Source organism: Somniosus microcephalus, chromosome 19, assembly GCF_052327205.1.
Source record: "Somniosus microcephalus isolate GS21.2 chromosome 19, FLI_Smic_1.0, whole genome shotgun sequence".
Lineage (NCBI taxonomy): Eukaryota > Metazoa > Chordata > Chondrichthyes > Squaliformes > Somniosidae > Somniosus > Somniosus microcephalus.
In genome coordinates this window covers 41,693,526-41,717,829 of record NC_141005.1, presented here as the reverse complement: position 1 = coordinate 41,717,829, position 24,304 = coordinate 41,693,526, and the positions used below count along the sequence as shown (strand labels likewise).

General features: G+C 43.9%; 2 protein-coding genes across 6 annotated transcripts in view; one reads left to right on the top strand and one right to left on the bottom strand.

Moving 5' to 3' along the window:
* The window catches only part of slc15a4 (solute carrier family 15 member 4), a 102,154-nt gene extending 84,044 nt beyond the window's left edge, over nt 1-18,110 (bottom strand). Inside the window, exons 1-4 of the mRNA XM_085961691.1 lie at nt 17,369-18,110; nt 13,327-13,619; nt 11,570-11,738; nt 11,242-11,352 (exon numbers count right to left, since the gene is read on the bottom strand). Coding sequence (XP_085817817.1) covers nt 11,242-11,352; nt 11,570-11,738; nt 13,327-13,619; nt 17,369-17,932 — 1,137 coding nt within the window. The 5' untranslated portion in view covers nt 17,933-18,110. The remainder of the gene's footprint in view (nt 1-11,241; nt 11,353-11,569; nt 11,739-13,326; nt 13,620-17,368) is intronic.
* Nucleotides 18,111-18,332: 222 nt separating this feature from the next.
* Nucleotides 18,333-24,304, top strand: part of glt1d1 (glycosyltransferase 1 domain containing 1) — an 81,698-nt gene continuing 75,726 nt past the window's right edge. For 3 of the 5 annotated variants that reach the window (XM_085961689.1, XM_085961686.1, XM_085961687.1), the window contains exon 1: nt 18,333-18,619. In XM_085961689.1, coding sequence (XP_085817815.1) covers nt 18,507-18,619 — 113 coding nt within the window. In that variant the 5' untranslated portion in view covers nt 18,333-18,506. The remainder of the gene's footprint in view (nt 18,620-24,304) is intronic. The other 2 variants (XM_085961690.1, XM_085961688.1) reach the window with 1 other exon arrangement.

Below are 24,304 nucleotides of genomic sequence, written 5' to 3'. Positions count from 1 at the left end.
TGAAGTTGGACTAGTTATGGCATCGGGGAAAGAAATAGAGGGGGGACCCCCTGGGTCTCTCGAGGTTCTATGCAGATGACTAGAAGGGTATGGTAGACAAGATGCGGAAGGACGGGTGGGGCCCGTTTCAGATGCCAGCCGCTCAGAGGGAGTGGTGGGATAAACAGAGACAAAAGAGGCAAAAAGGCAGGAGTCATTTTGGTAAATCAATTGGTATCAATGATACGAAAGAATAGCGAATTGCGCTGTAGATTGATGAGGCATAGAGAAAGGATAGAAGTATTGGAACAGGATAGAAGTATTGGAACAGGAAAATGAGTTCCTGGAAAAATGGAACACAATGGAAAGATGGATATAGGATGGACAGGTCAGAACTTTGGAATGAAATAAATGTGGGACTATGCACCGCAGGAAGGGGGGGGGTTGAGGAAAGGCCCCCACCTTACAACAAGGCGGAAGCCACTGCACCACTAGAGGAACTTGTTTACTTTAAGTGTATAAATATGCTGCGATTGCTGATGATTTTCAGAGTTGCTAGCCTAGCCCTTGACTAGGCACGCTCCCCTTGTGCACAAGTAAAATAAACTAACAATCTGACAGTACTGCTTGCGTGATAGAGTCTTACTCGGAGTTGAGATTTCGACAGTATTACTTGGAGGTTCCACTGAGATCGCTTACTACTTGCTGGTGAGTAAACGGACAAAACACGGTGACTCTCTAAGGAAGGACCCTAACTGGCCAGTTATCGGTGATATTTTAGTCACTAAAGGGGCCCTTCCTTGGACGGTGTGCGAGTGTAGTCTGTTTGTCTCGGCAGGAGTACTGCGATCTGTAAGTCTCATTTCAGGGTTGAGTTGAAATTTTTGTAATCACTTCCTCTTTCAGCTTGATGGTAAAAGGAGACAGATTCCGAAAACTTGAACCCTGAAACAGGCCGGGCAGATTGTATAAGGGGAAGGTAAGAAAGACGTTGTCAGGTTAAGAAGGTCCCTGTTTCTTGTGTGATGGAAACAATTACCCTCGTGTGATAGGGAAAAATAAGAAGGGACGTGATCCTTGTGTGATAGGATCTTAAAGTTGTTAAGTTGCTGTGTTAAGGACTCAGTCTGTAGGGGCATACAACACAGACTGAGAATTGACTATATGTTTAGTTAGAGCATAAGGATTATGATCTGTATACCCCTTTGGGTTTTCTCGGTTTTTATTATCTTTGTAATATTATGTGCGTATTTTTGTGCGTCAATTGTCTGTGAGCTCGTAGGAAGACATAACAGGGAACTCAATAAAGGGAGGTTGTGTCTCAGAAACACTTAAATTGGTGGAGAGTAAACAGTGATCGGTTGATCGACACACCCGTGGTCCGTGTCCAACAGTATCTCACACACCCAGACTGAGCCCAAATGGGTCACGTGACGGCCAGGTGAAGTGGGCACAGAGAACTCGGTTGGAACGGAAGGATTAGGATACCGAATACCTGCGATAACCTCAACCATTAAGAATGGGTGCCGGAGCAAGCAAAATACCAGAAAAAGGCACACCAGCCTGTTATATGCTCCAGAATTGTGGTCAGACATCAATAAATGACTTACCAAAATGGGTAAAATGGACCAAAAAGGGAAATAGGCCATTTCCACCAGATGGTACATTGAACCTCGACAGGATAATGTGTCTCGAGGAGTGCCTCTTAAATGGAGACCCAGGGAGGAGTGGCAAGAAGGTGAATTGGTCAGCATTTGGGGACTGGAAACGAGAAGCTGAGAAAAGACGTGAGCGAAGTATCGAGGCTAGTAATGCAGGCTGTAGAAAGAAAAAAGAAAAAGTCAGGAAGGTCTTGGGGTTGTTTAATTACAGCAGGAATTTCATCCCAAACTTTGCAGCAATAGCAGAGCCAATTCAGAGACTGGTAAAAGGAGGGAACCCCGGTAATGCCGGGATTGACTGGGGACCTGAGCAGGAGAGCGCATATGGGGATTTGAAACAAGCCTTAATGGCGGCCCCCGGGCTGGGATTACCCGATATGGAGAAACCCTTCCATCTCCACTGTGAGATGGAGGGAGGATTCTACGCAGCAGTGGTGACCCAGCAACATGGGGACAGAAGACACCCAGTAGCGTATTATTCTACACAACAGTCACCAGTTGTGGCAGGACTCTCACGGTGTGTGGCGGCACTGGATTGTGCGGCGGCACTGGATTGTGCGGCCTGGGCAGTAAAAGTGAGTGAACCAACTGTGATGACCGGGGATATTATTTTACACACACAGCACACTTTGGTAGAAATGTTAAACAATAACAAATTACAGTCAGTGTCCAACATGCGCAGAGCGCGTTGGGAGGCGGTCCTAATTCCCGGAGACAAGTCAGTTTTGATTGTCCGCGATACAGAGGAAAACCCGGCAGAAGGTATGTTGGGGGCAGGCGACCCCCATAGATGCGCTGACGTAGACGAGGAAGTAGGGGGAAGGAAAAATACGAGATGAACCGTTGGAAGGAGCACAAGTCACCTTGTACGTTGATGGATCTAGAAAGTACATTGAGGGGGCCCCACGTACAGGATGGGCGGTGGTCAATGGGCAGTTGAAAACCGAGGCGTCAGGACAACTCGATGGTGGGTTATCGGCACAGGTAGCGGAGATAGTAGCTTTAACAAAGGTGTTGGAATTGGCAAAGGGGAAAACAGCCAATATATATACAGAATATAGTAGATACGCCTTCGGAGTAGTACACGATTATATGACCGCTTGGGGGAGAAGGGGGTTTATGACAGCTGGGGGGGGGATTCCATCAAACATGAGGAACGGATAAAGGCTCTCTTACAAGCAGCCGTGGTAAAAATAAAAGGCACACCAGAAGGTGGAAAGCCCAGAGCAAAAAGGGAATCAGGCTGCAGATTTAGCAGCAAGACAAGCCCTTGAACAAGAACTAGTTGAGGAGAGAGTGTCAAGCGTTCAGGTAGAACACAGACATTAGTGAGTTGCACAAAGATGTCTCTGAAGGAGAAAGACAAGAGTGGCATCGCGCAGGGGGCAGGCCAGATTCCGGGGGAATCTGGCGAAAGGATGGAAAGGTGGTAGTTCCGACATGTATCCAACAGATACTCCTGGAATTGCACCATGGGGATACCCACACAGGAAGGGGAGCAATGATTGAGTTATTAAGTAAAGAATGGTGGTGGCCGGGTTTGGGAAAGGACGCGGCAAAGTACTGTCAACGGTGCCAGAGGTGTGCACAGTATAACCCAGGGCAACCGATAAAGATACGATTAGCCCACCAACCCCGACCACGGGGGCCATGGGAAAATATACAGATAGACTACACGGGTCCACTTCCAGGGGACGAAAATATTGTTTGGTAATCATAGATCAATTCACCAGATGGGTTGAGGCGTTTGCGACTCGGGATTGTACAGCCACCACTGTAGCTAAAATCATGGCAGAAGTAGTAATTCCCAGATGGGGAGTGCCAGTACAGATCGATTCCGACCAAGGGACACATTTTACAGGAGCTGTAGTGAAAAAGATATGTGAATGGATGGGAATAAAACAAAAATTCCACATGCCATCATCCCCAAAGTTCCGGGATGGTGGAACGAATCGAACTTTAAAACCAGCCCTAGCCAAGGCCCGAGGAGAAAGGCCGCAACAATGGGTAGATGTGTTGCCAGCCATATTAATGAAGTTGCGGGCAATCCCGAATCGAACAACGGGCTTATCCCCGTACGAATTAATGACGGGAAGGGCAATGCGGCTTCCCCATGGAATAATAACTGGTGGGGGAAGAGGTAGGCCCCCTCAAGGACAAAATCCGTAGATACATATTGGAATTAAGTGACCAGTTGAAAGAAATGAGGCAACAAACTCAGGATCGGCAGGAGGAAAAGGACAAAGATTTGGAGTTAAATCTAATCAACTTTTATTGTCATTGTTAGTGCACAAGTGCAGTACAACGAAATGTAGGCTTGCGGCTCCCGAGAGTGTACAATTTGGATTAGGACACTTAAACATTTCAACATACATTTGTACATATATATTAGCATAAATATGACCATAATAAAGTGCATCGGCAGATGTGCAGGCTTTAGTGTTTATTTGTGGAGTTCAGTAGGATGACAGCCCTGGGAAAGAAGCTGTTCCTGCGCTCCCGTACATTCCTCCGGTGGGGACCAAGGTAATGGTTAAAAATCTACCGGAGAAACCCAGATTTGCACCAAAGTGGTCAGGGCCATACCAAATTCTAATTAGTGGGGATAAGTGTGCTTGCATTGATATGAAGGGCATTGGACAATGGAAGCACTGGGCACAGTTGAAAGTCTATGACCCTTCATCAGCTTAGCAATGGCTACACCAGAACAGATACCCTTTACAGATAGCGAAGAATATATCAGGCAATACAAAGAATGGGAATGGATGATATTACAAACATTGGTATGGATAATATGTATATTATCCTAATGGGATACACCTTGGGGCGCATCCTGAAGTACGTATGGGAACAATCCCGCCGACCCCAACTAGCCCGAAGGCGGGAGGAAGTCCAAATGGTTATGTTCGAGGACTTAAGCTAATGACGATATTTTATCCATCCCCACAGGAGAATAGAATCTACAAGTAACAAACAGTTAGGGTTGCGATATAGCCTTTGGGAAGTTGTTAACATAAAGTGATAAGAATTGTTCGATGTTAATGCAAGCGTAATGCGTGCGTGATTTCCGGTTCTTGTTAAAAAGGGGACAACTGTTGTAATAATGGAAAAAGGGATACCACTGTTATGTGCATGTGTAGTGGGTGCCTGCCTAATTGTTATGATGAGACAGGTCCCTGGACCAGAGAATGATAACAAGCGACGTAGAGAACTGAAGGTGAATACCTTTTTGTATATGTCCCACAAATATGCTACGGAAAACAATAAGGAAGGAGGTTGTTGGGTATGTACCCAAATCCCTATCCACTCTAAAGGAGGGATTCCTCTTAGACCTGTCCCACTTAATCTGTCAGAAGTAGTAGAGTGGTATATATACACACACCAGAATGGCACACGCCAATCCCCCAGGATGATAAGAGTTGCATCTGTGGTAAAAGACGGAAAGAGGGGCATCCTCTACTTTGTCATTTTACACCATATCTGCAGAGCCCTGGGAAGCGGGGGGATATTATATGAATACCTTCGAAGGGTGGTACCAACCAGGGTACGACCGCTCCCAACAGCCTCCCTTCCTCACCAAGGCCACAGGTATGGGAAGGCTACCGGGGACAATATGTTTAGTAAGGAATTTAACTGGGGGAATATTCGTAGGCACTAGTCGGTGCGTGTATAATTTTACAGTAACTGGTACTGTCGACGGGTTTCCCCTTTATACGTCCTCTCAGTATTATGGTTGTACACTGGAAGTCCCATACGCCAACCAGACAGGTACTTTCAACAAACCCTGCAGATACCAGGGAGTAGATGTTGATAAAACCACCTCGTACAATGGGACATGCTTTATTTGTGGCCACAAGGCATACCCCTGGTTGCCACGGGGCTGGACAAGATCATGTTACCTGGCATATGTGGTGCCATACATTTATCACTTGCCCTCTCTAGCGAATCATTATCATTCCAAAAGAGCCATTACTAAAACAGAACGATTCTTCGCTATCCTATTCCCCGGGTATGGAACGGCCAGGGCAATAAGAGAAATTCAGCTTGTAGCCTTGATTCTTGAGGAAGTAGCCAATGATACGGCTGAGTCACTGAGTAAAATTAACACCGAAATGGTGGCAATATGCACAGTTGCCTTACAGAATAGAATGGCTCTAGGTTATCTGCTAGCGGAGAAGGGTGGAACATGTGCCCTGATAGGATCTGAGTGTTGCACATACATTCCTGACAGTTCAGAAAATAACACTAATTTGGTCGAACATATTCGGAAGGAGGGGGGAAAACTTAGACAACCACCTGAATCGACTCTGTGGAATTGGACAACCGGGTGGTTGGGATCAATCGGACCCTCATTGTTACATGGATTGATGTTGGTCTTTGTTATAATAATCCTAATGTACTGTGCATTCTTAGCGATAAAATGTTGTAGTGCCCAATTGGCAAAAGATGCTGTACCTGCTGCACCAGTCGGACAGGAGTATTGTAACGTTCGAGAGAGAGCTTTGTTTATTTAGGAGTACAAACAGTTAGATGGAAAATGCTTATGCGCAGGTAACGTTTGTATGAATATTTGTATAAGAAATGTCTTAGAGATAGAGTAGGGTTCAACCAGTGGTTATGGCATAAGGCACAAGAAGAAACAGATAAACAGATGAAGAAGGAAACACGAACAAAAGAAAAGGAGAAAATGGATATCAAAAAGGAAATGTTTGACACATCAGATAAGAATGAAGGATCAAAATGGACAATAGCCAATAATGGCATAAAGGAATCATCAAGAGAGTGTCATAAACAATTGTGATCGTTGTTGGATTTCGTAAACGGATAACAAGGAGCTGCGTGCCGCCATTTTTACCCTGGTACATTGGTTCCCAGGACAAATCAAGTTTTGATCAGGGACCAACAGGAGGGACTGTTAGGGTGAAAATGATATAGCTTAAAGCAGCAACAAAGAGTTAAAGAATGAACTTGTAAATAAGAAACAATGGCACAAGACAAAAAACAAACTCAGCTTAAGACAGGGCAGGAATTAACTGTTTGTGTCTGCTCCCATTAAAACCATTGTGCTTGACATTATTGTTTAACTGTTATTGAATGTGGGAAACACTAAATATTTCACAATTATTCAGTGGTGCAGTCTTCTGCAAACTATTTGCTGGAAGCCCTTTGGATGTATTGGAGTTACAGTAATTGGTAGCTGCAAAACTGCCCATTTTGTAATTAACCGCCCAAAGTTCTAGAAGGTTCCATATCATTCCTGTGAGGACAGGGGAGTTGTTGCTGAGGGAGCGTGATTGGTTGAAGACACCTGTGTGTAATATTTTGCTATAATGTATAAAAGAAGTTTTAATACCTTGTTGCTGGGGGAACGTGATTGGATGAGGACAAGAGAATTGTTGCTGGGGGAACATAATTGGGTGAACACATTTGTGTGTAGTGTTTTGCCTGTATAAAAGAAGTTTGACATCACTAACGGTGAGAAGGTGACCACTAGACCGTGGGGTCTAAGGCTCTTCTCCCAGAACGTTCTGTTAATAAACTGTACTTTTACTTTAAGACAGACTCGAGTGAATCTATTTTTCACCAACACAACCAATTGCACAAACTGTGAGTGGCTTAAAAACAATTGCTAGTCAGCCATCATATTGCCAATTTATCATCTCAAGGGTTAAACCGGAGGTCATCCGAAACTCAGCTGCCCGTGCCCTAACCTGCACCAAGTCCCATTTGGCCATCTCTCCTGTGCTCGCTGACCTACATTGGCTCCCATTTAAAGCAGTGCCTCAATTTCAAAATGCTCATCCTGGTTTTCAAATCCCTCCATGGCCTCGCCCCTTCCTATCTCGAATCTCCTTCAGACCCACAACACCACCCCCCCGCAAAGAGATATCTGCACTCCTCTAATTCTGCCCTCTTGCGCACCGATTATAAATCGCTCAGCCTTTGCTGGTCATGCCTTCTGTTGCCTAGGCCCCAAGCTCTGCAATTCCCTCCCTAAACCTCTCCACCTCTTACCTCCTGAAAACCTACCTCTTTGACCAAGCTTTTTGGTCACTTGCCCTAATTTATCCTTATGTGGATCGATGTCAAATTTGTTGTCTTAAAATACTCCTGTGCAGCGCCTTGGGATGTTTTACTATGTTAAAAGGTGCTATATAAATACAAGTTGTTGTTGTTAAAAGATTTTAGCTAGCCGAACAGCAAGTCTTAATATTTTCATACCACAGATCAAGGTTATCATTCACACATTAAATAGACATCTAAGGTGATGTTAGTAAGGACTACCATCTAGGTATTCAGTCATATTTCTGTAGCTCTTATCCCTTTTTTCACATATCCATCGATCTACCTAGGTATGGTTAAAATATTGATCTACAAAAGAAATTTCATGAGGTCAGGCTAACACTACCAGCTACAATATCTATGTGCACATTATTTTGAAAATATGCATTTGCTCAGGAAAGAAAAAAAGTCACGTAGAATAAAGAAGCCTGCATTTATCTGATCTGCATTAGTTAAAGCACACATACTGTATTAGGTTATGCCTCCCTATTCAAAACATTTAAAATTGTTGGTAAAAACTTTGCTTCACAATTCCTTCTGTGGTTAGAAATATAAAGTACAAAATTATATTTCTTTTCAAAAGTTTACTTGAGGGAGATTCAGTCAACAAATCTGTACTCACAGCATCACGTAGGCAGATTGTCCCCATCTATTTAGGGTGCAGTTTCATAGCAAGGACCAAAACACAAAACTGAAGAAAACCGTAAACTAATTTGTAACTTTCCTTCTTTACTACAATAACTCTGAACCAAGATATAGGCCTGGATTTTGTGGTGGTAATGACGGCAAAACTGTCAGGAGAATAACTACACTAGACTGCGACTTAGATTTTAATAGCCAAAAATATTTATTAAACAGCAAAATAATAAAATGAACAAAGCAGCAATGACTAGTTTAATAACTACTCTAAAACCTGTCACTTGTCCAAGTAGAAAATAAGTAATAGCTGCTCTACACTAAGCGGTGTATGGAGGGTTCCCTTTCCTGACTGGTCACAATCTGGCCAATCACTTTTTCTGTATTGCAACATACACATACAACAAATGTTGAGAGTGTAAGTACACTAATAATTTCATACTGAAATAATTTTCTAGAAGCAACAAGTTGAAACGCATCCAAATGTCAGATGTTAACACAAAAATGTAAAAAAAGGACAGATTATTTTCTGATCCCCTAAACAAAATGTATATGGCACTAAAAGAAAATAAGCTATCAGAAAACTTACTTTCAAACTCATCTGCATTATGAATGAGTCAGCCCAGATTTTATTATACTAAAATTAGTTTGCACTAGATTAATGTCAGGTAATCCACTACTGATTTTTTTTTTTTTTTTAAATTATAAAAAGTGCTGCACATATTAAAAACATCTAATTGTCCTGCATTACAATTAGAGAAGCTATGTGTAACTGCTCCTTCAAGAGTGCTGTAGGAAGGGGACGAGAAAGTAGCAATAATGTTATTTGTACAATTTTTTGTTAGTGAACTTGGGAAGAGTGGGGTTTAGTTATCTAAACAAAGTTATGAAAGATTAAAACAATAAGATTCTTAACTGAATTCACTTTGCAATTGCATCCTCTCTACTGGTTTTAGAAAGACGACATCAGCACTTCCAAATAATCTCTTCCTCCGTGTACTACTTATGCATAAAAGTTCACAGAATGTCACCAAGTCATTTAGCAGAATTTAAAGGACTTTGTTTTTGACGTGTTGATTATTCACAGAACGCCACAGACTGTGAAGGTGCATTGATTGAGGAACACATGGTAAATTTAAACTTATTCCAAAGATGCGCTTTGTTCACAGGTTTATGTCTGTGCAGGGACAAAGCCCAAGTGTCCACAAGTCATTTATGCTAGTGTTTGTTGTGTCATTAACTATGTAAAGATGAAGGAACATGTACAGCCTTGTTACATGTTACAGGATTGAGTTTTAAATAAACACCCTAGAACAGCCTCATCTTCAGTTTTAAATGGAAACATTCAACTATTTGAATAGAATTTTTCTTTTATTTAAAACTGCACCACGAGATTGTTAAGCAAGGTTGCTGACAGCCCAGGTTAAGCAAGGAGTTTCCTATTTCCTCACCTGTCCTTGGAAAATGTAAGGAAATGGTAACCTCAATTGGAAGGTCAGCTACCTAATGCTGAAGTTAAACCATTTTTCTCATTAAAAAGTATCACCTCATTCCTCTCTGCCAACAAATTACTGACCTATAAGTTTTCCCACGTAAATATTGTAGGACATAAGTATTGAAACTGTCAAACTCCATCACATATGCAAAATGAGAGGCAAAAAAATCCTGGCTCAAATATTGCATTAGAAGAGCCCTTAACTGAATGATATGAATTAGTTCAGGTAAGGAAAAGCTACATTTAAAGAGGCATCACAATCAAAATGTTCAAAGTCATTCTGGCAGTCATGTCGATTTACATACAAACATACATAGAGACAGATAGGAAAAGATTGGCTGGTGCATCACATTGGTTCCAAACAGTTATGATACAATAGGCACAGTGATCTCCATTGTGCCCCCGCACCAGCAGTCATGTAATCTCCCGAGAGGTGTAATAAAGATGTAAATAATCCTAAACCAATTCACAGCAAGAAATATGGGAAATTCCTCTCCGATTCCCTAAGGCAATCAAAATTAGTTCAGGACATCTTGCCTATCTTGTGTACGCAGCGATATTAGTGACATCAAGAAACTTGTCTAGTTGCTTTTTGAACTGTTGCAGTGAGTCTGGGCTCACCACACATGCCGGCGACTTGTCTACTGCGTTGATAACCCTCTGCGCAAGTATAAGCTCCTGACCTCTAACCCAGATCTCTGCATACATAGATTAGGGAAAACGAAGGGGCATGCGTATAAGCTATCTAGTTCAAAGAATCTGTCCACAGAGTCTAGTCCCATCATCATTTTAAACGCATCAATTACATCAGTCCAAGACTACGCTTTTCCCCGAAGGAAAAAGACGACTCAGCTCCAGGTTCATAGTGATAACTAAAGACTTTAAAACTGGGATCATTCTAGTGGCCCACCTTTGAGCCTTTTCCAGGGCCTCTACATGACCCATTGAGAGAGAGGGCCAAAATTGGACACACTATTCTGGATGATTTATGACACACTGCATTATAAACATTTAACAATTAAAATCTGTAGACCATGCATCAACTTGCACACTATTAATCATTCATTGCAGCCTCTCCCTGGGACAGGCCCACCCCAATCTCAGAGGCTAGCAACTTGAATTCTCCTCTATTCCTCATGCTTCCACTCCAAAATGTCTCAACCTATGGACACAAATGATACAATTCCTCTTTTGGAAGCCTCTCCAAATGCATGGGGCATCAGTCCCAGTTTGTGCATAAACTTTGCTGCTCCTACTCAGCAGCACAACTGAGAAAATTATATACGGAAACTGCCTTGGACACTCACTGTTGAAAATTGATATAGCCTGCATTCAAAGCCATAATCCTAAACTCATTGGCATTCTTTCAAACAGTATTAGACAGGAGTAGTTCTAAATGTATCTTACCATGTGGTGATTGCAGCTTGCAAACGAATTGCTAACATTGCTATTATTATGACCACCAAAAAATGTTGGTATCTGTAGATGCAGACTCTGTAGCACGTAGGTGGTTTGCATCTATAAAGCAGAAAGAAAACCTGAAAATTAGCTACATACAATGCTTCTTCCCCAAACACAAAAGTCTTCAATGCTGTTTCTAACTTGTCATATATAATGCATTAAAGATTTCAATATGAAAGACAGACCTACTGCTCTCAGTTAGAATAGCTAAACAATATACAATACAAACAATTCAATATTTTATCCATTACTAGTATACAAAATGACATCAGACCTGGAAGTAAACTGTCCAGTAAGGAATGAGTGCCAGGAACACTGGGATAATTTTGGCAAAGGCTTTCACATCCTCCACTTTGCTATCTTCAAATCGTCCACCATAGACAGTCTTGGCTTGATCCAGAAAACCTGGTTTAATAGGTGGTGGGTAGATCTCATTGCTCTGGCTGACAGTAAAAATAAATAACTTTTTATAATTCATTTAATTTTTTAAAGTGATAAATAAAACCTGGTCTGCCTTCAGAGCTAGAGCAAACCAGCCAGTAAAAGATGAATTATAGGCAATGCAAAAAAATTACATAAAGTTTCCAGAAATACAATATTGGCCCAGAAATTCGGGTCTCCATGGGCAAGTACGCATGGGGTACTCACCGTAAGCCCAATGGAAGCGTCGGTTTCATGTATGCACCGCGCATGCGTGGGAAACCGGCACTTCCATTCCCCTGAAAGGGGTTCAGAAGTCAAACGCGTGCACATCGAACTTACTTTTTACTTTTTTTTTGCCGGTTTTCCTGGGAGGGTAAGTCTCCAGAAGTTAGACATGTAAAAAGCAGGCCTTGCGACTGCTTTTTACAAGGTAAATGGTGAATTAATTAAAATTAAAACTTTTTCCACAGGTTTATTAAAGAAAAGGTAAGTTTATTTTTAGCCCCGTTGAAAAAATTAATTACATTTTCTAAAAATGTAAATTGTTTAAAATAGTTATTTCATGTAATTTATAGTTTTTTTTTGTGATTTTTAAAAAAAAAATTATTTGAAGATTTAGTGATGTTTTGGGGCTTATAGTATTTATAGGTTCCTGTCAAACTTATGAATGAAGCATTCCCTGCTACCATTGGCTCTCCATGGCCCATGTGATCCCAGGGGACGCATCGAACTAACTGCACCCCTGGGACACGCAAGCACTGCGCGCCGGCAGCTGGAGAAGGCCCAGGATCGGAATCCCACGCGGGCCCACAGCTCAACGGCCGGCGCGCTAGGTAAGTGCAGGTCGGGGGCTTGCACCCGCGGGAAGCCCCCGACCCGAATTTCTGGGCCAATACCTAGATCCATACTGTATATATCACCGTAAATCGAGAGACACGGTAGAACATTAGAATATGAAAGCAAGTTAAAGCGAGTGGCCTCCTGATGACTGTTTATGCAAAATAGATAGGATTTAAACTGCTTAAACAGTTTAACAGCTTAAAAATGGATAAGATGGAGTTCGAAGTTCAATACAGCATTAACAATGTTTATAAAAAAGGTCTTCCTTGTGAAATTTGCAGTTGAGACACAAGGTACTATATGAAGGCAAGTTCTTTATATAACAATCATACAAGTAGTATAAATTTAGAGTTTTATAAATCTGCACAAAATTACCCCTTTAGTGTGCACTGCACTTACATTCTGAATGTAATAACTGTTAGTCAGGAAGTGTAATGATAGAGACGTGCAGCAATATCTCATCAATTAAAAATTTCTGATGGGAACTTTGTAGGGTTATTTCAACAGAAAGTTATTAAATACAATTCTTACTCAGTTGTTAAGAGTAATGAATGTAAAAACAAATATTTAAGCACTGTTAGTCACATGCTTTCTGGGATGCATCATTTCTATAATTACATGTATAACATACATTACAAAACAAGAACATAATGGGACATTTAAAATATTATTTAGATGGATGCATTAGCAGTGCAAATGCATTAGCTGCACAGCGTACCCCCAAAAATATACATTTTTAAAAGCTCACGATTACCAAGCAATCTTTACCTGGTATTTTCTTCATTATTGGGTTTCCTTGAAAAGCAGGAGTAAAAAAGAATCTTGAACAGGTCGGAGAAAGAACTACCATCAGGTGGCTTTGAGACAAAGACTGATTTGCCACATGCAAACATCAGGAAAGAGATCCCCATACAAACAGTTGGGATAATATATCCGAGGAGAAAGCTACAGTTTTGTTGGATATATGAAATGCCGCCCAATGCAACAATAGCACCCAGATTAATCGACCAATAGAACCAGTTGAAAAAACGACGAGTGGCTTCAGGACCTCTGTCTTTCACCTAATGCAAAAAAAGGAACATTTAGAACCACTATATACCAAAATTGCATTCAGTCATACTATTCATCTTATAGGCATCCATCCACATAACAGCTGAAATATAAAGGCGTTATATAAATGCAAGTTCTTCATAACATTATACAAGTAGTATCACGTGACAACAGGAATATACTGCATAGCAGAAAATGACTTTAAAATCTTCACTCTTGAAATGCAATCTGATGGATCAATTGGCTTTTTCTCATCTTTGATTTTCTTAGGACAACCGTTAAGCTGTCAGCTTTGGCTCAGTGGTAGCACTCTCCCCTCAGTCAGAAGGTTGTGGGTTCAAGTCCCACTTCAGAGACTTGAGCACATAATCTAGGCTGACACCGCAGTGCGGTATTGATGGGAGTGCCATACTGTCGGAGGTGCCGTCTTTCAAATGAGACATTAAACCGAGGCTCCGCCAGCCTGCTTCGGTGGTCCTAAAAGATCCCGCACCGCTATTCAAAGAGCCGAGGAATTCTCCCAGTGTCCTGTCCAACATTTATCCCTCAATGATCTGGTCATTTATTTCATTGCTGTTTATGGGAGCTTGCTGTGCACAATTTGGCTGTCACGTTTCTGTGACTGCTCTTCAAAAGTACTTCATTGCCTGTAAGCAATTTAGGACATCCTGAGGTTGTGAAAGGCGCTGTACAAGTGCAATTCTTTCTTTTTAAAAAAAACGTAAGTGAAGAGCCCACAAGGGAACCACAAAGTTCAAAACGGCAGTCAAGCAGGAAGCGATAGCCAAAACTGTTAAGTGGAAGTGAGCAGCGCCTACAACTAAGACAGAGAGCAACAAAGAGAAAGCGAGAGAAAGAAAACAAAAGAAAGCTGAATGGGATGAAAAGGTGGTGAATGGAGACCACTCTGGGAGACAATGTTTAAGAGGCAGAACCACTCTCTTCCCACCTCCAAGCTGCGAGAAGGGAAGCGACAGGGGAAAATTTGTCTGTGGAAGATGCAGACAGAGATTAATGTATTGTTATGTTTACCGCTTATTCACCTTAGAGCGACGCCAGTTAGCAAGTAGAGGGCAAGGCCACAGCACATGACTCGAGCACCAGGATAAAAGCGGTGGGTCCCGAGACTGGAAGAGCGAGTTGCAGGTCTGGGCAAATGCAACAGCTCCAATAGGACACAGGTTAGAGATACCCTAGGTTCTGCTACTACACAGCATGAAACAAGCCTAGGAGAAGGTACTTCAGGCCCAAGTACTAAACCTTTTGCTAAACCAATCCATGAGCAATGCTGTAATACATCACCAGTGCTGATACAAGTTTCTGCGTATGCTGAACATGTCCATTAAAAAGTATTATTTTTGTTTGCAAAAAGTGTCATCTCGTTTTTGTTTCTTCCAAGACATGAATATTGCAGTCCATCAGAAAATACGCATTTCAAGCCAATTTCTTTACTGAATAAATAAGGAGTCTGTTTTACTGTGTGCATGCAAAGAAGTTGAACACATGATAGAGGTTGAACACATGACAGTCATAAGACCAGTATATTCTGAAAACAGAAAGCATGAATTCAGGCTCTGAAATGCTAACTCCACTGCAGTACACTAGTATTACTGATTAATTCAAAACACAATATGAAAACCAATACACAAATCAAGTGCTGTGGCTTAAACAAGTGGTTACTCTTAGAAGTTAGGTATGGTTTAATTTGTTTCACATCATTTGTGTTGAACAGAGTTGTCTCTAAATTGAATTAACATAGTAAAACATCCCAAGGCACTTCACAGGAGCATTAGATAGGTTTCTAGACACAAAAGACATCAAGGGGTATGGGGAGAGAGCAGGAATATGGTATCGAGATAGAGGATCAGCCATGATCATATTGAATGGCAGAGCAGGCTCGAAGGGCCGAATGTTTCTATGTTACCAAACAAAATTTGACACCAAGCCAAATAAGGAGATATTAGGACAGAGCTTGGTCAAAGAGGTAGGCTTTAAGGAGCATCTTAAAAGGAAAGACAGATAGAGAGGCGGAAAATTTAGGGAGGGAATTCCAGAGCTTAGGCAGCTGAAGGCACAGCTACCAATGGTTGAGCGATTAAAATAGAAGATGCGCAACAAGTCAGAATTGGAGGAGCGCAGAGGTCTCGAAGGGTTGTAGGGGGTTACAGATAAGGAGGGATTTGAAAATAAGGATGAGAATTTTAAAATCAAGGCGTTGCTGGACTGGGAGCCAGGGTCAGCAAGCACACGGGTGATTGGGACTTGGTGCGCGTTAGGACACGGGAAGCCGAGCTTTTGATGAGCTCAAGTTTATGGAGTGTGGAATGTGGGAGGCCGGCCAGAAGAGCGTGGGAATCGACAAGTCTCGAGGGAACAAAGGCATGGATGAGGGTTTCAGCAGCAGATGGGCCGAGGCAGGGGCGGAGTCAGGCGATGCTACGGGGGGGGGGGGGGGGGGGGGGGGGGGTGGAAGTAAGTGGTCTTGGTGATGACGCGGATATACAGTTGGAGCTCATCTCAGGGTCAAATACGACATCAAGGTTGTGAAGGGTCTGGTTCAGCCTCAGGCGGTTGCCAGGGAGAGGGATGAAGTTGGCGGCTTGGGAATGAAGTTTGAGGCAGGGACCGAAGACAATGGCTTTGGTCTTCCCAACATTTAGTTGGAGGAAATTTCTGCTCATCCAGTATTGGGGTAGGATCAATAACTGAGAAAAAAAGTAGCAATGCATTTGTCAAACATTTATTTGTCCACTTTTGCCATGTAGTGCTTGGTGGCAACTAACCTTGCACTGGAAAGACTTAAGGAAAACCGGTAGATTGTTGAACGCTTGATTAGGATTTAAATTGGAGTCAAAATATAGCTTCTATAATTACAATTTATAATTGGAATGTTTCACTACATTTGTATATACATTTTGCATTGGGAAAGTGGGGAGAGAAGTGATGGTGTGCAGAATTACACCATGCCTGGATGGACCACCTGTTCTTTTTACTGTCCTTTTACACATGTAACTGCTAAACATTACTTAAAACAGCATTCAGAAAATACCTAACTGATATATATCTAGAAAAAAATCAATGTGAACTGTAAATGTGACAGTTGGAGTTGCTGCCAAAATACTTTACCTAAAATTCTTTGCCAAAGTAGCAAGATGCTGCAGCTCACCATTCAAGTCTTAATATCAGCCCGAAGCAACTACTCAAAAGTTTAAGTTTTTTTAAAAGATGCAACAAAACGTTTGGTTAAATGTAAACCTCAAGGTAGAGTTCTTGCTTTCTTAGTAGGAAACAGACTGACTCCAAACAAAAGTAGGCGAGCCAAATACATTTCCTGAAAACAATGTTCTTTACTCATTAAAACATTGCATTCGCTCAGTTAAAATTAACAAGTCTATAATTGAATTTAGTATTACTATTAAACATTTTTTATTGTCTAGCCAATTCCGTATTGAAAGTTACTTTCACTTGAAAACGAAATCGTTAAGAGAAAAAATACTACATGCCAGAAGACGATACTAGTTTTTAATAAATGTCATGAAGTTAGGAAGGCATCAGCAGCTGCAACTCACTGAATGGTAGCAAGGACTTGGCTACAGTTTGTTGTTTCAGTAATGAGACATTTCCACACACTAGTGTTCAGGTGGATTTTTTTTTAAAAAGAAAAAAGGTACAAAGCAAATAGTGAGAATGACACTACTAAAGCATTTTGCATTCTGTGCGATTTAGTTCTATTGCAGAACTCCCGAAAAGTTTACTGTACCTGATCAGCACCAAAAGGAGTTATATTCGCTTTGACAGATCCCACACCAAGCGCGATGAGCACCAGTCCCGAATAGACGGCCGGTTTGCAGTAACTATTGCGGTGAAGTGAACAAGCACTGGAGCTGTTATTGATGCACTGGGGGTCAAGGATGGGATAGAACTCCAGTTCTCCGCAGAGGTGTCGGCGAGACTGATCCCATGAAATAAAAGGGAAGAGCATCATCCCGGCCAAGTAGAGGATCATGCTCAGGAGGATGGTGGGGAACCTGCCCAGCCAGGCGTCGGCCAGCCAACCTCCGAACGGGGACACGAAATAACTTATTCCCATGAAAAGCAGCAGAGTCTGACTGGACTGGGCTCCGAGCCAGTCGTAGGGTTCGCTGTTGAGGAAAAGCACCAGGCTGCAAGTCATGCCGTAAAACGCCACTCTTTCCAGGGACTCGGTCACCAGCACGGCGGCGCAGGCCAGCCGCCGGCCCTCGAAGGCAGAAATCCCCGGCTTCGCGGCCAGTCGACTCGCGGGGAGCAGAGGAGTCCTCTCGTCATTCTGGCCGCTTTCCATAGTTAGATATTTTTTTATTTAAAAAAAAAGTAACTCGTCCTTTCGGGCTTAAACCGCTGAGTAACAGAGCGTCGCTAGCTGGCCAGCCGGTTAGAGCTTTAAAACCACCATCGTCATCCTTTTAAAGATGAGGCTGGGCACGCCGCCTGACCGCCGGCGGCTAATAAACAGGGAGCCGGAGCCTGGGGTCATGACCCCTGGTCTCAGCAACCGTAACCAGGGCCGCCCCTCGCCCTGCGCCCATTGGTCAAACCCCCACTCACCGAGGGCCGGTCTAACCCAATCAGCACGCCGCTGAGCAACAGCGCAGCCTCCCATTGGACAGTATAGCTGTCAATCTGGTCGCCGGCGCCGAGTCGGAGCGCCGCCCTGTTGAATTTGATTCCCCTCCCCCCCGCCCCATGGTAATCGGCGCTGTTAATGGTTTTTATCTATATTCTTAGCCTGTTGCTGTTAATGTTGTTGTGCGGCTGCCAGATTTGGTTTCGCGGTCTGGTTTCCACACGTCACTTGGCAGCGTGGGGTGAGGGCGGGCCAGGGTCAGCCGGTGGCTGCTGGGCCGTGGTGGCCTTTGATGCTGTGGCAGGTTGGTTGCTTGGCTTCAGTCAAGCAGCTCGGGATGAAGTTGCTCTTTCTAGCCTGCCTTAGCCCTCGGACTGGGAACAGAACGACAGCTCGAAGAATAAGGTGAGGCTCGCCGACCAGAGTCCTTCCAGGAAGCAGTGTTAGCTGAGGTGGGAGTGACCTATCAAGGTTTTAGTTATTTTTAAGCTGGAACATGTCTCGAGCCACTCACTCAACGTTGGCTGGTATATTTATGTTGCAACAGAATCCAGCTTGGACTTGCTTCATGTTCAAGTTTAAAATCTATAGGAATTTCTAAATACCCTATATACCGTCCCTCTCTGCATTTCCCTCCAGAATTCACTCCAGAACAAGGCCCTTGCCATCCATGACCTTCTTGTGGATGATTTCATTGACATCAAGGCTTTGACTGAAACCTGCACCATACTGAAGCCTCCTTGCCTGGCTATACTTTCCACCAAATCGTCGCAGCCACGACCCTTATCACCAAGTCATACCTTGGCCTCTTCCCCCTACTCCTCTAGCACCACCTTCTCCTTTGAGCATCTCACCTTGTTCTACCCGTTTCACCTCTCTAAAATCCTTGTTCTACCGCCCAATCCCCTGGATTTATCATTGAGATCCTCGCTGCTTTCCTCCCTCAGCAACTCCTCATTCTCTGTGATTTTAAAATCTCCATCTTAACTCGCCTTGCCCTCCTCAGAGTTTACTGCTCTCTGTCCCTTTTTAACCTCACCATCCATGTAAACTCCTACCCATATTCATGGCCACTTCTTTGCCATCCCATGGCTCCTCTGCCCCCATCATCTCAATCACGGACGAGACCATCTCTGATCACTTCCATATATCTCTCACATACGAACATAAGAAAGAGGAGCATGAGTAGGTCAATTTGCCCTTCGAGCCTGCTCCGTCATTCAATGAGATCATGGCTGATCTTCTGCCTCAACTCCATTCACCGTCCTTATTGCCATATCCCTTTATGCCCTTACTAGTCAGAAATCTATCGACTTCTGTTTTGAATATACCCAATGACTGAGCCTCCACAGCCCTCTTGGGTAGAGAATTCCAAAGATTCACCACCCTCTGTGAAGAAATTTCTTCTCATCTCAGTCCTGAATGGCCTACCCTTTATCCTGAGGCTGTGGCCCCTAGTTCTAAACTCCCCAGCCAAGGGAAACATTCCCCCAGCATCCACCCTATCAAGCCCTGTAATAATTTTGTATGCTTCAATGAGATCCCCTCTCATTCTTCTGAATTCAAGAGAATACAGGCCTAGTTTACTCAATCTCTTCTCATACAACAGTCCCGCCATCCCAGGAATCAATCTCATGAACCTTCGTTGCACTCCCTCTATGGCAAGTATATCCTTCCTTGGGTAAGGAGACCAAAATTGTACACCGTAATCCAGGTGTGGTCTCACCAAGGCCCTATATAATTGGAGTAAGACTTCTTTACTCCTGTACTCAAATCCTCTTGTAATGAAGGCCAGCATACCATTTGCCTTCCTAATGGCTTGCTGCCCCTGCACATTCACTTTCAGTGACTCATGTACAAGGACACCCAGGTCTCTTTGAGCATCTGCATTCCCCAATCTTTCACCATTTAGGAAATACTCTGCCTCTACCAAAGTGGATAACTTCACATTTATCCACATTATAATCCATCTGCTATGTTCTCGCCCACTCACTGAGCCTGTCGAGAGCCCCTTGAATCCTCTTCGCAACTGACACTGCCATCTAGCTTTGTGTCATCAGCAAATTTGGAAATGTTACATTTAGTCCCCTCATCCAAATCATTGATATAGATTGTGAATAGCTGGGGCCCAAGCACTGATCCTTGCAGTACCCCACTAGTCACAGCCTGCCATCCTGAAAAAGACCCATTTATCCCTTATCTTTGTTTTCTGTCTTAACCAATTCTCAATGCATGCTAGTATATTACCCCCAATTCCATGTGCCCTCATTTTGTTCACCGACCTCTTGTGTGGGTCCTTATCGAAGGCCTTCTGAAAATCCAGATACACCACATCTACCGGTTCCCCTTTGTCTACTCCACTAGTTACATCCTCAAAGAACTCCAATAGGTTTGTCAAACAGAACTTCCCTTTCATAAATCCATGTTGACTCTGCCCAATCTTACTATTAGTTTCTAAGTGCCCAGTTATTGCATCCTTTATAATAGATTCCAGCATTTTCCCAACTACTGATGTGAGGCTAACAGGTCTGTAGTTCCCCGTTTTCTCTCTCCCTCCCTTCTTAAATAGCGGGGTTACATTTGCTATCCTCCAATCTGCAGGAATCGTTCCAGAATCTATAGAATTTTGGAAGATGACAACCAATGTGTTCTCTATTCCAATGGCCACCTCTTTCAAAGCCCTAGGATGTAGGTCATCCGGTCCTTGAGATTTATCGACTTTTAGTCCCATTAATTTTGCTAGTACTGTTTTTTCACTAATAATAATTTCTTTAAGTTCCTCATTCTAGCCACACCCTTGGTTTTCTCGTATTTCTGGGAGGTTTTTTGTGTCTTCCTCCGTGAAGACAGAAACAAAGTATTTATTTCATTTCTCTGCCATTTTCTCATTCCCCATTATAAATTCTCCCATCTCTGACTGTAAAGGACCTACATTTACCTTCGCCAGTCTTTTCCTTTTCACATACCTATAGAAGCTTTTACAATCCATTTTTATATTTTTTGCTAGTTTGTGCTCATATTCCATTTTCCCTTTCTTTATCAATTTCTTGGTCCCCCTTTGCTGATTTCTAAAAAGATCCGAATCCTCAGGCTGACTGCTTTTTCTGGCAACTTTATAAGCTTCCTGCTTTGACTTAATACTAGCTTTAATTTATTTTGTTAGCCATGGTTGGATCACTTTTCCTTTTGGGTTTTTAAGCCCTAGAGGAATATATGTTTGTTGCAAATTATGCATTTTTTCCTTGAATGTTAGCCATTGTATGTCCACCTCCATACCTTTTAATGTAGTCTCCCAATCTACCATGGCCAACTTGTCCCTCATACCCTTGAAGTTTCCTCTGTTTAGATTGAAGACCTCAGTTTCAGATTGGACTACATCACTCTCAAACTTAATATAAAATTCAATCGTATTATGGTCACTTGTCCCTAAAGGCCCCTTTACCACAAGATTATTGATTAGCCATTTCTCATTACACAGTACCAGATCCAGAATAGCCTGTTCCCTGGTTGGTTCCTCCACATACTGATCCAGGAAACCATCTTGCATGCATTCCAAGAATTTGTCCTCCACACCATTAGTGGTAATTTGATTTGCCCAGTCAATATGTAGATTAAAGCCCCCCATGATTACCTTATTGCCCTTGTTACATGCACTTCTAATTTCTTGATTGATACTGTGCCCGACATTACCACTACTGTTTGGTGGCCTATACACAACTCCCACCAATGTTTTCCGCCCTTTGCCGTTTCTTAGCTCCACCCAAACAGATTCCAGTTCTACATCACGATCTGCCGAGCCAAGATCTTTTATCTCTACCGTACCGATCTCATCCCTTATTAACAGCGTTACCTCCTTTTCCTTTTTGTCTGTCCTTCCTAAATGTTGAGTACCCTGGAACATTCAGTTCCCAGCTTTGGTTACCCTGCAACCATTCACATCACGCTACCAACTCCACTTCCTTCAGCGTCTGCCTGAGAAAAACTCCCCTAACTTACAACTGTGCTTTCAAACTCCCAACTGTCTATATTTTTATCCTTTATTCACCTTAATACTTCTGTAGCTGTCGATCTGCTCAGTCACTCCCTCATCTTTGCCTTTGATGCCTTGTCCCCAGTAAAAACCCTTGCTCTTTCCTCCCCTGGTTGTTCCCCCTAATATGGTCCCTATCTTTACTAAATCCACCCTTGACCCTCCAACTTTAATATCTCCAAGTTTGCAGACGACACAAAGCTGGGTGGGCGTGTGTGCTGTGAGGAGGATGCCGAGCAACTCCAGTATGATTTGGACAGGTTGGGTGATTGGGCAGAAGCATGGCAGATGCAATATAATGTGGATAAATGCGAGGTTATCCACTTTGGTGTCAAAAACCGGAAGGCAGATTATTATCTGAATGGCAATAGATTGGGAGAAGGGGAAGTGCAACGAGACCTGGGTGTCCTTGTGCACCAATCGCTGAAGGTAAGCATGCAGGTGCAGCAGGCGGTTGTGGTAAACCACTGTTGTTCACTGTTGTTCACTTCACTGTTGTTCACTCTTGCCCATTGTTGTACCTGTCTGTGCATGCCTCAGCTGGCTCCGCCCCTGGCTCCACCCATATGCCCTGGTATAAAGGCGGCTGCTCTGCAATTCCCCAGGCATTCAGGACCGGTCGACCACTAGAGGCATGCCTTCGTTCTTTAGCTAATAAAAGCCTGTTTGTTACTCTCTTAACTTCCAGTCTTTCTCAGTAATTGATAGCGCATCAATTTTATTAGCTAAACTTTTTTTTCGATGGAGCAAATCCTCAAACCAGCACGCCTGGAACTAGACCCTCAAGAGGCGGATTCATCTACCAAGTTTGCACACTGGCTGCGATGCTTCGAATTTTTCCTAGAAGCCTCCGTCGAAACTGTTCAAAACGATGGCGACAAACTAAAAATTCTGACCTCCAAGGTGAACCACCAAGCTTATTCGCTCATCCAAGATGCGACTACCTACAAGGGTGCTCTCGACCTCCTTAAAGAACAGTACGCACGCCCGGTAAATGAGGTTTACGCCAGACACCTCCTGGGGTCCCGCAAACAGCAACCCGGGGAATCGATGGAGGTATACCTACGGGCGCTGAAGGTGCTCGGCCGGGCTTGCAAATGTAAAGAGGTGTCGGCCGCGGTGTACACGGAGGAACTTGTCCGGGATGCCTTCGTCGCAGGCCTCAGGTCCAACTACACCCGGCAGAGACTGTTGGAGCAGGGCGAACTCGACCTGAAGAAGGCCACGGCCCTCGCACTCTCGCTAGACGTGGCCCACCGGAATATGGACGCCTACTCCCCTGACCGCGCGGCCGCATCGTGGATGGCGCGGGCGCCGCCATTCTGGGACACGGTAGGACCGCCACCCTGCGCCGCGCCACCCCCGTCACATCCCGCCAATGGCCCAACTTCTGCAGCGATGTCCCGGGGCCCGCAGTGTTACTTCTGTGGCCAAGCCAAACACCCCAGAGCGCGCTGCCTGGCGAAAAACGCTACTTGCTCTGGTTGTGGGAAGAAAGGGCACTACGCCAGCGTCTGCAAGGCTAAACCTACCCCAAACTCCAGCAGTGCCGCGTGTGGGCCGAGCGGGCCGCCATCTTGGACGCCATCTTGTACGCCTCCAGCCGCGTGTGGATCATGGGCGCCGCCATCTTGGACGCCTTCGACCATGGGTGATCCGTCCCGGCCGCCATTTTTGCAACGGGCCCCTGACTCACCCACCGCCTCACCTGATGACTGCAGCGACATGCCTGACCCTACGCTGGCCTCCGTTACACTGGACCAATCTAGACCTCACCAACTAGCCAGGTCCATGATGGACATTAAGGTAAACGGCCGCACCACGACCTGCCTTTTCGACTGCGGGAGCACGGAGAGCTTTATCCACCCCGACACGGTGCGGCGTTACTCTCTCCCGGTCCTGCCAGCGCGCCACCGGGTCTCTATGGCCTCCAAGTCCCATTCAGCGGACGTCGGCGGCTACTGCGTGGTGACCCTTTCGGTGAGGGGCACAGAGTACAGAAACTTTAAACTGCTTGTCCTGCCCCATCTCTGCGCTGCCGTTCTACTGGGATTGGATTT